Genomic DNA, 13,310 nt, shown 5'->3' with positions numbered 1-13,310 from the left:
TCCGCGGGCCCCGCCCCACCCCGCCCCGCCCCCGAGCAGGCCGCACAGCGTTTATACATTTATTTATAACGAAAGTACAGTTCTGATTATTTACAACAGGTAGGAAAGCCAAGGTTTGTACAAGGGAGCCAGACGAGTCTCGCAGTCCACAGCAGCAACACACATCCCCTTTTAAAACGACTCCTCCTGTTCCAAACGCCGACCAGCACCTCAGGGCAGCCCCACACGTCCTGCTCCGTGCAAGTTCCTTCTGCCCCGCGGACAGGTCTTGGCGAACAACTGGGTCCCAGGTTCCAGTTCCGTGCTCCAAAGCAAGGCCCATGTTGCGGTCACAGCGCGAGGGCCCAGGGCTGCCTGCCCCGTGAACCCAGCATGGAACAAAGGGCGGGAACAAAGTGGAAATGTCGGGGTGAACCTCCCGAGGAGTTCTGTCCAAGTCCAGAGTGACTGGAGATCATTAAGTACTGGTGTAATAGCACCGAGTTCACCTGGGGATCAGTGGCAAGATGAACCCCTCCAAAAACTGAGCCTCCCACCCTCCCCCACCCTGACATCTGGCTAGAATGAGAAGTTGTGGGTTAGTAAAACCACATCTTAACAAGAAATAAGTGCTGAGTTACAGGAGATGCTTAAAGGAAAAACAAAGTTTAGGAAACATGATCATCAAGTTGTTCAGAACTACTGTACATTCCGTTTGAAAACACTGACGCCGGATCACCGCAAGCTCGGTGGGACGGCAAACCTAGGCTGGTGGCAGAAGCACTCAGTAAAATACACACAGCAGGTGTAGAATGAAGTCAGTGGTACTGACTTTCCATTCTTAAGTTATTCCGGAAAAATGAGAAACACAGACTGGCAGGCTTCGCTAGTTCCTCTTCACAGCACTTTCCCCATGGTGTAAGGGACTAGCCCTGTCAGGATGCTATTTCAAAATATTTATTTTTTGACAAATTCACTGCAGAGATCAGGATTTTAAAAATAATGCAGCCCTTTCAAGGGGAAATACTGAATTTTTAGCTTCTGCAAATGTAAAAACAATGCATATTTGCCAAGTTCATTCTGTAATATACATGCATTATTGCTAGAGGGGAGGAAAAAACAAAACAAAACAAAAAAGAGGAATGAAAACTCTTCTGTAGCTTTTATGGTGCCATCCAAAATGGCATCTGTTGTTTAGCTCGTTGCTGTGAGGAAGGATACTGGTATCCCAAACTCCATCCCTGTGAAAAAGTACTTGCGTTTTTATGGCCTCCATGCTCCTCTTCTTCATCTGATGAATCTCCAGCATATGCCACTAATCCAAAGCCCTTTTCTGCAGTTTTCATCTTCTTAGCTTGATGATCTAGGAGGGGAAAAACAAAACAACCCCAAACCCCACCCCAAGAAGAAAAAATAAAAAGAGATAAAATGCCCCAAAACGAGTTAATAAAAAAGATGTTAATTGTAAATTGTTAGTTGGACACCATTTTGAGGTCACAAGGCCAATGGTCATCCAAGGTCGAAGGCCACACCAACAGCACCAGCAACAGCACATGTGATCCATCAGAACCATGTAAGAGAACAGAGAAAGAAGAAAAAAAAACACACAAAAAAGGTAAAGTTAGCAAACGGGTCTAAGAGATGAACATTTCACCGTTAACGAGATAAATATGTAAAGAAAAGTAGAAATTTTGTTCACAAGAGAGCTAACAGAAGAGCAATCTCTGGGACCAATACTGCAGAAAAACTAAGGTTAAAGAGACTGAGGTGATGAACCTGCAGACCTGAAAGGCACTGAGCTACCTGGAGAGTTAACACTATTACATACTCTGCCAAGCTGCAAATACTTGATGTGTGACAGCCCCATGAAAAGATGAACTCTGACAGCACCTCAGTTGTTTGCAGACATGACTCCTGTCTGTAAATACACACCTTGAGCTAACTCTAACTCCCACCAATGCACCTTTAGTGCCTCTAGGGAGCTGTTCACCACATCAAGCCACATCAGATCTGTGCTACAGAACAACCCTGAGGTTCTGTGCCTCAGCTGACTGATGGGTCAGAAAGACTCAGCTTTGGTCCTTCACTTAATTACACTCTCCTTGTTCATACAGATATGACAGTTTTAAGAGAAGCATCATGTGTGTATAAGCGCAGGGAAGATCAGTGAGTTCAGAGCAGTGCAACACGACCTGCTTTACACTTCAACAGTGTGATATGAAGAACAGCAAATAATCACCCAAATGTTCAGACCAGCGCAAACTCATTTGGGAAAGGAAACTTGACTTACAGGTGGATTTTAGTCATTGCACTCACCATGGCTGCCTGGCAAAGACCCCGCACCATTTCTTTCTTCAGATTCTGATTTCATCCCAGTGACAGGAAAAGCTGGTGGAGGCATCAACTGCCTATTTAAAGCAAGGCAAGCCCTTATTTTTTTCTTTTTTAAAACAAGCATAGAGTCAAAGGTAACAACAAATTCATAACTCAGTTTGTGACCTGAGGAGTTTAACTTGTAATTGCCTGACTAATCTAGCAGCCTTCTATGATGGTGTGACTGCATCAGTGGACAAGGGATAAGCAAGTGAGGTCACCTACCTGGACTTCTGTAAGGCCTTCATTAAGGTTCCCCCTAGTGTTCTTATCTCAAAATTCGAGAAAAATGGGTTTGACATGTGACCACAAGAATGATCTGAGGGCTGGAACAGCTCTGCTATGAAGCCAGGCTGAGGGAGCTGGGGTTGCTCAGCCTGAAGAAAAGGCTCTGGGGAAACATTATTACAGCCTTTCAATACCTGAAGGGGGCTTATAAGAAAGAGGGAAATAGACTTTTTATTATCAGAGTGTTCAAGACCAGGTTGGAGGGGGCTTTGATAAACCTGATGTAGATGTCATCCCACCACACAGAAGAGGGGCTGGACTGGATGATTTTTAAAGTCCCTTCCAACCAAGCTATGATGCTATGAAAGAACATGCAAGCCTGACAGTTTTGTGCCTCAGTGCCCTGGAGTGCACAGGGCAGAGCAGGGATGCCTGATGACCTCAAATAGCTACACTGGATTTAGGACTTCAGACAAGATGAAGAACATAAAAAAACTTCACCAATACACCTGATGTATTTCATAATGAGCAGAAAACAAAAGGGACTATCAAGTAAATCTTTCTCTGAAACTTCAGGCTGAAAAATGTCAAGTTTACAGTTTCTTCAGAATTTTTAGAAATTGGAATAATTTCAAGTGTAAAGCGCACAAGAATACCCCATTATGTCCAGGAGTTGGCAAAATAACAGACCCAAAGTAAGAGCACAGAGACTTGGGGAGAAGGGGAAATTCAGCTATTTTAATTATGTAGCACTAAAAGGTAAGCCTTGCATCCCTTAAAAACACCAGAAGAAACCAATCCACAATAAAACAAACCACCCCCCCAGCTCCTGGGTCACATAAGAGCACATGAAACAGATAATCTCTGAAAACAGCTTTTAAAACAGAAAAGGCCTGACCATAATTCATCATCACTCACCTGTCCCTCTCTCTCTCCTTTCCTGAGGAACTTGCTGCCTTCGATCCAGCTCCATCGATTTCACTCTGACTGGAGAAGCCTGTACCTAAATTAGTCATATGAATGGGTCCATGCTATGAGCAGAAAAACACACGGCATTAGCAAATCTACAACTACAACATAAGCTTTAGCTCCTTAATGATAATGACAGGAATCCCAACTTTTCAGAGCATATTGCCAACTAGCAGAAGAAATCACTAATTGCCATTGTTAAACAATGTTAAACTTCTAAAAATACTGGGAGTAACAGAGTAAGAAACATGTCTGAGCACCAATGTGGAAGAAACCTCATGACCTACTCCGCCTTTTCAGTAGTTCAGGACAGTAAAGACAACTGCTTAATTCACAGATCAACTTACTGCCTCCTCCATTAGCTACTTCTGAATACTCTATGGACCTCATGCCAGAATAAGCTCTCCTCAAGATACTGGTATTAGGCCTAAGATAGAGATAAGGTCCTTGCCTCTAGGCAGAGCTTTTATTAAGGGTTTCTGCCTGTGAGCTGGGGTCTATCATCAGAGAAGCATTTGCAGGAACTCCCTGTTCTCATATGTAAGCCTGAAGAGCTAATATTCTTTTTTTTTAAATTACAATGAATTTACATTTGCTATCTGAAAAAAAAAAAAAAAATTAAATTATTCTCTTAAAACTAAGCTTCCTGAAATCCTCTTAAGTGCAACCTGCAAGAAAGGTGAACAGGGAAAATCTGCAAGTTACCACCACATTTCACTCCCACCCCTCAAACAAGCCCAGCCAAAACCCCAAATAATCTCCCTTTAAACTACCCAGTGAAACACTGTTGTCACCTCTTTGACCTGAACACACCACTGTTCTTCACAGAAGACTGAGGACATGGAAATCAAGCTGCCAATGACTAAAGTCAGTCCCACTATAAGAACAGTGCATCCACTCAAAGAAACCAAAGTGTGGTCTCCATGTCCTCTAACAATGGCTGCCACCTGTCAAACACCTTTCACGAATGTTGCCAAATAAACTGTGCTAATCACAATCTCTCTCCAGTCAATTTCCATTTGAGTAAATTAAGTAAAATTGCTGATTTTATTCCACCTGATATCCCAGCAGTCCTGACTCTCTTTCATCTGGGAGTTCCTCAGTGAAGCGTCTCTTTTGACCTTGGTGATGGGGCGGGACTTGTGGCTGTGTACCAGTTGGCATGGTTGTTTTCACTGGGGTAGCAGGAAGAAAAGGACCATTCAGTGGACTCTAGCATGCAGAAGTTGAAAACAGAACACAAGAAAAATTTATAATATGCATATAAAGTATTAATTCAATGTAGAGTTTCACAGACAGGAGCATAACACACAACTAGTTCCATTTGCAGAGACTAAGAAAACCTAAAAGGATTTTAACAACTTAAAACAAGTATTTAATCTATATCCACCTCAAACTAGTGACTACCTATATAGCTGCATCACAGCCTTTGATAATGATTTTTGCAAACAAGTAGCCCCTTGCAAATACCCTTTATGTTAAAGGAGGCTCTGATATTAAAAATGCAGTTTGAAGCAGCCACACCAGTGATTTAATTGCTTAGCCAGAAGAACTGGCAAAGCAATAATCAAAAAATGTCCTAAAGAATTTTTCATCTGGATCTAATTTATGTCTTCTATCATTAGCGAAGAAACAGCTTAGGAAGTCAACAACCACAGGGCAAACAACTGAGCTGAGGCAGTACCTGGCCAGTGCTGGCTGGAGGCTGGACCTGAGGTATCGGGTACTGCGTTGGCACCGGTGGGACCCCCGCAGGCAGGGCTGGCAGGATGCCCGGGGCCAGGGGCACTGCAGGGGGCACAATGCCTGGCACACCATATGGTGGCTGAACTGGCTGCTGAGGAGGGGGAACAACAGGATAACCAGACTGATAGCCATTGGAGGGGTAGTAGGAAGGCTGGGAGGGCACACTGTTCATAGCAGCGGGCTGAGTGAAGCCTGGGGAGAGAGGGGAAGTGTCAGCTTGAACGCAGCAACAATACCACATTTAATTACCAAATGTAAAAGAAACTGGAGTCCATTTCAATTGAAATACTTTAAAAAGGGTAAAGGGATTCCACAAAACTAACTGTAAGTCCAGCTCTGCAGAATGCAACTCCAAATAATTCATTTTTGCTGCTTTACCTGTCAAAGGTACAGCGGTGGTTATTTGGTTCACAAACCGGGAGTACTCGGCATGAACCTGCAGAGAATTGTGAAATATGATACAATAAACATTTCTTTGCTATATAAACCTTTTACAGGTGAAAGGCATATTCCCACACATCCCCATCAAACTATAGAGGGACATTAATTACAGACTATACCATACACAGAGCAATAATCCAAACACAAAAACCAAAATCAAAACCCCGCTGGCCAAACTCACCACCCCACTGAACCAGCAGCCTGCTCTCCATGACAGATCTGTGCGAGATACAGGATTATCTTTCACAAGGAACAGTGGCAAACTGTTTACTTCAGTAGAGAGACAGAACTCAAAAGAATCTAAAAGCTTCCCTATATTTTTCAAAAGAGACTTTGTAGCCCATCCTCAGTTACCAAGACTATCAGCAAGGCTGTCTCAGAATTTTACTCTATTTGTGTTCATATAAAAAAAGCTCTGAAATTCAATTTCTCTCTGCACAAGTGAGAGATTTTCTAAAATGTTTTTGGTAAGACTATTACTTTAGGAAAGATCAACCAGAGAGCACGGCTCTGGACAACATTTAAAGCTAAAGCAAAGGAAGCTCCAGCAAACAAAAAAGAGCAGGATTCCTTTATGCTTTCATACAGTCAGATAATACCCTGCCCCAAATTCTGCTACTACAGCTTCATTGTATGAAATATTTATTCACTGCACAAAAATTAGTCAGCAGTACTCAGAAGGAAAAACCTATTAGCAAGTCAGAACACATGGACAGTTTTGCTGACAGCATAAAATAATAATCAGCCAGGCACATGATGAAGCTACAACAGGCTCTGAAATCTTGTATTTTTAAGAGCTACTCACGGTTTGCAACAGATTCTCACACAGCTTTTTAGCAGCTGCTAAACCTTCTGGCTTTGGGTGACTGAAAACATACAAAAAATACCTCATAAGCTCAAATGTTTCCACCAAATTCAGGAGCTACTTCTTTCATCAGCAACCTGCAGTCAGAACTTATCCCTTTAATGAGTGATCAGTCATCCACCTCAACAGGACTCTAGTAGCTCTGCAGCTACTTAGCACAGTTGTGAACAAAAGTGACAAGTATTGATTTTCTGTGCGAAAACTCAGGTTTTTTGAATTTCTAAATACTGCACAGAACACTGACTTGATTGGTCAACAATGCACATTGTATTCTTCCCCTAAAGCTCAACATCACAACTCAAACCCCAAAAGAACGCAGCTTTAATGTGTTCCAAATAAAAGTAATTCCTTATGTTGTGCATCACTTTATAATCTATCACCTCACGGGTGGTAATTTTACCACTGTAGAGAGATCACTACAAAAATAAGTCAGGTTCAAAAATGATTAATTTGCATTAAGCCAGTCGCAATTCAGAATTCCCCATATAGATGGGACATTAAGCTACATTCATCACTAGTCACTGGAAGTTTTATTTGTTTTTTAACCCACTCATACCTGATGTAGATGTACATGGGTTCAAAAGCTTCTCTGCCTGATGCTGGTTCTATGCAACCTGAGCCTTTCCCACGAAGAAAGACTTTGGCACCTGTTTCAATCTGAATGTGCTGCAAGTAGGAGCAACCAGGCCCTTCCACCTTCTCCTTCACATTAAATGTAGGTACAGCATGTTCCAGACCAACAAATAACTTGTCCTGAACATAATGCATCTGTAAATGTAACAGTAAAAGCTTATTATTTCATTCTAGGAATAAGGATGTTTGTTTTGCTGGATGCCAGAAATCTCATTTCTCTGACAGATCAGTTTGGTGTCGGATGGCACAGTCAGCCCTTTGCTCCTCTGCAAGCTGGACTGCTCTCTCCATCCCTTCTCTTTTAGGAGGTGATTGGCATCTGAGTCTCACTCTTCAGACTCAGGCCGATTAGTCCTCCAGTGTTCACAACACACATGGGGAATTTTTTACTTATTTTGTGGGGTTTTTAAATATTTTTTTTCATAAACAGCATATAACATGTATACTTGTACTAGATACATCTTGTAATCAGTGACATTCAATGAAATTCACAATTACTCACCCCTGACTGGAATGGAGGTTTTTGGCCAACTGCTGAAGACAACTGAGTAAGAGGGGCTGGCTGGTGATAAACAGTCACTGTGGCTCCGTTGAATGTTGGGCTAGAACCTGTGGCTGCTTTCACTACTCCATTAGTAATTATCTCTTTAATTCTGTTAACAGCTCCTGGGCGACAGAATATGAAATTCAGTTGTATTTTGGCCCTGGTCAACTGCCCAGGTTAATCAAATCATGAAGTGCATGGGTTGCTGCCCCACACTCTGTTACAGCACCCATGGGCAAAAGGACTGCACCTGGCAGAGGGGCCCAATGTGAGCATTCTGGGACTGGATCACAAAGGATGGCAACAAGCACCAGGGTTCCTTCTCCACTCCCACCCTGATAAAGCTTAGGCTAATATCTGCAGGTGTGCAGTTTTAGCTTAAACATTTTAGCAACTGCTAGAAACATTTACATTAACCCTGCATAGAATTTACATCTGCATCAATGCGAAACTAACACAGGAAAAGTTGTTTACTGGCTGTGGAAATAAAGGTATATCCCGGTTGGAAGTTTCAAGTTTCAAGACAACTTAGGACAAGCCCATGAACTGATACACGGAAAAATTCACACCTGAACAGTTAATAGTTTTCCTTTTTTCCTGAGCACACACAGGCAAGACAGGAGTTCTTTGTACTTCTAATGGAAATGTAGAGGTTTCAGCAAAAATGTTCATACTTGTACATTAAAGAGAAGATCCCCCTAACTCTCATCTCTTGTAAAAGGATCTCAGTGTGTCATCAGTGACTAAAGGGACATGTAAGAGCTGGACCTGCCTAGGAACCCTACCTACTCCCATACTTTCCCTGTAATCTCTCAGAAGTTTTAGTTCCATGACTGATGCAGCAGACTGCACCTCAGATAGGTCTGAGCAGAGATCCTAACACTAATGTTTAAATGAGCTCTCTTGTCAACACTGAGGTACTTGTAATACAAATCATAAAGTCAGAGGGATTGGAAGGGACCTCTGAAGACCGAGTTCAACCCCCTTGCTGTAGCAGGAACATCCAGGGCAGATCCCACAGGAACACATCTAGATGGGTCTTGAAAGTCCCCAGAGAAGGAGACTCCACAACCTCTCTGGGCAGCCTGTCCCAGGGCTCCCTCACCCTCACAGCAAAGAAGTTTCTCTTCATGCTGACATGGAACTTCCTGTGTTGTCACTTGGTGTCATTTCCCCTCGTCCTGTCACAGGCATCACTGAACAGAGACTGGCCCATTCCTGACACCTCCCTGCAGATATCTGTAGACATTAATCAGGTCCCCTCTCAGTCTTCTCTTCTCCAGACTGAACAGCCCCAGGTCTCTCAGCCTTTCCTCATATGACAGATGTTCCAGTCCCTTCATCATCCTTATACCCTGCATTGGACTCTTCCCAGTAAATCCCTGTCCCTCTGAACTGGGCAGCCCAGAACTGGACTGTGGTCTCCCCAGGGCAGAGCAGAGGGGGAGGAGAATCTCCCTTGACCTGCTGGCCACACTATTCTTGATGCACCCCAGGATACCATTGGCTCTCTTGGCCAGGAGGGGACATTGCTGTCCTAGGGATCACTTGTTGTCCACCAGGACCCCAAGGTCCTTCTCCATGGGTCTGCTTTCTAGCAGATCAACCTCTAATCTATACTGGTGCATGGTGGTTTTACTCCCCAGGTGCAGGACTCTATATTTATTCTTGTCTAGATCTTGCTGAATCTTGCAAAGCCTTCAGGTGGATCAGCCAATCCTCTAGCTTCATATAATCAGCAAATTTGCTGGGGACACATTCCATTCCCTCATTCAGGTCATTGATGAAGATGTTGAGTAAGAGTGGGCCCAGTACTGACCCCTAGGGAACACAGCACCTTTGATCACAACCTTCTGGGCCTTATTGTTGAGCCAGTTCTCAACCCATCTCATTGTCCACTATTCTAATCATACTTCCTGAGCAATACCAGTCATAACAAAGCCCCTTATAAAACCTTTTTATCACAAATAATGAGAAAAAACAGAATGCACTTACTGTCAACCAGTTCCCTTGTCTGACCCTGGACATGAAGATACAAAGGACGATCTCTGGAAGGGAAATGTCAAATATTCCATCAAACCCACAGAAAACATAAAACAGTGGATTCCATCTAATTCTATCACAGTCATCAGACACATGGGGCTTTCCATAAAGATTTCAAATATTCTTCAAACAAGGAATTAAATAGATATTCATTGAACATCACAGTGCTCAGAAAGCAAAGCTTTGCAATGTGAACTGAAAAGATTCAGAAGTTATTTACATGACAACTTGCTAAAGTTACACCACTGAAAACTTTAATTTCCTTGTCCACGCGCAAGGTTAACTAACTAAAAGCGGAGTCTATGAAATACTAGTTCTGCTTGGAACTGGAAAGTTGCCCATTCTCACAGAATCATCTTGGTTAGAAGGGACTTTGAAGATCATCAAGTCCAATCATAACTTAAATCCACCAACCATAACCTCATCTACCTGTTCAGGGCTTAAATTATTTCCCTGAGCACCACATCTCTATTTCTTTTAAACACTTCCAGGGATGGTGACTGTACCACCAAACTGCTTAGCAAACTGCACAAGAGATCCAATATCCTGTTCAGTGGGAAGAAGTTCAGCATAGTCTGATCTGTTCCATTTGTGATTTGTTTGGTTTTCATTTTGCTCCATCAATATTCAGCAGGTAGGAAGGCAGCTCTGCAGTCAGCTCTACCACAGGGTAAGCACACCGGGAACACTCCATGGCCAGCTCACTCTGGAGCCAGAGGTGACACTGCTCATAAAACAAACAACCTTCCCCCCACCCCCTCAGCCACCCAATGAAAAAACAAGCAGAAACCCACAAGAAGAAATACAAACCCAGGTCCCACTTTTGCTTTCTCTTCTGCAGTCATGAATCTCCCTCGAGTAGAGACAGCTGCTCCACTCAGTCGACTTATCTACAGTTAAAAAAACCCAGTGACAAGTTTACAATAATAAAGCACACACAACAACCCCCAAGTGGTTCGTGTTATTGTATAAAAAGGCCAAAAGCCATTAATAAAGTGGTAAGAGAATGAATGGTGCCTGAAAGGGTATACCAGCTATGCTACCTCATCATATGACATTTTATTGAAAAAAAACCAACAAAGTACTAAACAAAGGATCTTAAAAAGCACAACTTTCGTAAAAAGAGGAAACAACCACTGAATGCAGTTTATTGCAAGCTCTTTTAACCATACAAACAGGAACAAACCTGCTGCCAAGCCAAACAAATTAACTGCAGATCCTGAACATACCTCATCCTGGGTCTGTCCTCTTGTCAGCAGGTTTCTGCAGGTGAGGGGGACATCATTGATCTCCACCTCTGCCACCACAAGGTCATCTTTGCTTTTACTTGTAGCTGGACCTTTTCCCAGAGCCTGCAGCTTCAAACAGAACCGTTGCAGAAGACCAGTGGTTGGAAAGCAGAGACAAATGACATGCTGAGCAAAGTGACCCTAGGACTCTAAAGGTGAATACCCTTCATATTCTCCCATTTCAGCTGCTGAACCCAAAAGCTGTACAAATATTAGCAGAAACCACAAAATATCTCCAACTTCATCATCTCTGCACAAACTTGAGCCCAAATAAAAATGCTAGTTTTATCCTCAATACAATTTTAATAGAATTAGCAACTGTTGTTTCTGTTCTACAAATAGAGAAACAGATGTAGAACCAAGCAGTAAAGCTGCTCCAATGGAAATCAAGGCATCTTACACTTGAATTGGCATCTCAGACCTATGAGACTGAAACTCACCTGTAGTTCTCTTAACTCCCCTCATGCAGACACAGAATTTCTGATCAAGATCTAAACTCATTCACACTATGGCTACACTTTCCCCACCATTTTTTTAAAAACAAGGACTTAATATTTTGTGTCAGCAGCTAAGTGCTAAGAAATAAAAAGCCATCAAGTCACAGATTCAGAAGATATGCAGAAGAGCTGGAGTTACAAGACCTTAAGGGCTTTTCCACATATAGAGACTTAAATGGAATCCTTCTAAAAATTCTGAAATACTTTTGGGGACATAAACAATAACCCAATATAACTTTTCAGTAGTATCCAAGAGGTATCCATCCACTCATAGATACTGTTGGAAGCACAGCACTTCCCTGAGAGCCAGAAGGCAACTATTGAGGGACACAGGTGTCATGCCCCAGCACTTTTATTTCTCCATTCCTTCCACACTTAAAAAAAACTAACCAAACAAGAGTAGATTAATTAACCTGCAGGCTCCTTATTTGCTCATAATCTGAAGTGCCCTCAGAGTTAGTTACTCTGAAAATAGCTTCACTGAATATTTCCTAACAAAAAGAACATAAGCAGTAAAAAGCCTATCCCATTTGCAAATTAATTTATTGGTTAAGTGGTTCTCATGATATGTTACAGGATGCAAGAATGCCACCAAAGCTCATGGGGAACATGTGGATGGAAGAATGAGATATTATCACATTATAATCCAATTTTTAGGGGTTCCAATCTGCCAGTCAGCAAACAGACCCTGGTGTGACTAACAAGTATTTATGGGTGTGCATAAGTGAATCAGACACCATCAGGTACCAAAAGCACTTCAAACTGCTGATAGCCATGATCAAAGAAACCTCACTACTGAACACCACATTTTAAAAAGGCTATAATGGTCATGCTGGATACAGAACCTGCAGAGAACAAGTAGGGCACATTTGCTACTCTCTCTCCTATTATCTATGACTAAATCCAACAAAAAAAGTCAATACTTTTGATGCTGCCTCACAAGGCACAACTGGTAGAAAGTAACTCGCAGTCCCATCAATACTAGGCATGTCAAAAAGAAGATTCAATATGTTGTGAAAACAACCTTCTCGATAACTTCACATTTGAAAAGTTTGGAAGGAAACTTGAAACAGCCTTCTAAACGTGGCTCTCAAATAGGCCAATAAACTGCAGAAATGCAAGACTGATCCTATTATTGAAACTGGAAATCAGGCTTTAAATCACACTTGCTTTAGAACATAACAGTTCAGTTGAGAGTGACCTACAACCACCTAGTCCAACTGCCTGACCACAGCTCAGGGCAGGGCTGACCAAGCTGTTTAGAACTTAAGACATATGGCTTCTCCTGGTAACTTGTTTAAGCACAAAAATAATTTGGTTTCATGTTTTAAACTGGCTGTTTTATACAGCTACTTTTACATCAGCTGTACTGCTTAGAAAACACAAAATAGACATGGTTGGAAAGGACCAACCGTGCTGGGCAAACAGCTATTCCTGCAGGAAAAAAAAGCTATTCCTGCAGATGGCTTTAGTTAAGCCTTAGGAAGAGCAGCAGGGCTGACCCGACACCTATGCCACTTTCTGCTAGTACGAAAAGATAAAGAGGATTTCCAATCGCCTTTCGTGATTCTCTACTTCCCAAAGCAAACCTCCACCATTTCCAGTCTCCTTAAGAGCTATTCCGACAAATAAAGGTCGCAGGTTCCCAGAAAACAGCCCTGACACGCAACCTCACCCATTCCCCCCGGGCCGGCGTCCCACGG

The 13,310-nt window shown here is 42.5% G+C and overlaps 1 protein-coding gene across 1 annotated transcript in view; it reads right to left on the bottom strand.

Moving 5' to 3' along the window:
• Positions 1-1,131: 1,131 nt before the first annotated feature.
• The window catches only part of KIAA0907 (KIAA0907 ortholog), a 25,362-nt gene continuing 13,183 nt past the window's right edge, over positions 1,132-13,310 (bottom strand). Inside the window, exons 5-16 of the mRNA XM_009996073.1 lie at positions 11,051-11,179; positions 10,632-10,711; positions 9,774-9,826; positions 7,737-7,900; positions 7,158-7,369; positions 6,542-6,602; positions 5,674-5,731; positions 5,234-5,487; positions 4,606-4,761; positions 3,499-3,611; positions 2,296-2,387; positions 1,132-1,342 (exon numbers count right to left, since the gene is read on the bottom strand). Of these exons, the coding sequence (XP_009994375.1) occupies positions 1,143-1,342; positions 2,296-2,387; positions 3,499-3,611; positions 4,606-4,761; positions 5,234-5,487; positions 5,674-5,731; positions 6,542-6,602; positions 7,158-7,369; positions 7,737-7,900; positions 9,774-9,826; positions 10,632-10,711; positions 11,051-11,179 (1,572 nt within the window). The 3' untranslated portion in view covers positions 1,132-1,142. The remainder of the gene's footprint in view (positions 1,343-2,295; positions 2,388-3,498; positions 3,612-4,605; positions 4,762-5,233; positions 5,488-5,673; positions 5,732-6,541; positions 6,603-7,157; positions 7,370-7,736; positions 7,901-9,773; positions 9,827-10,631; positions 10,712-11,050; positions 11,180-13,310) is intronic.

The sequence above is a fragment of the Chaetura pelagica genome, unplaced genomic scaffold (genome assembly GCF_000747805.2).
Source record: "Chaetura pelagica isolate M959 unplaced genomic scaffold, ChaPel_1.0 scaffold270, whole genome shotgun sequence".
Taxonomy (NCBI): Eukaryota; Metazoa; Chordata; class Aves; order Apodiformes; family Apodidae; genus Chaetura; species Chaetura pelagica.
Note: the sequence above shows the minus strand (reverse complement) of the source record. Positions and strands in the feature narration are given on the sequence as shown.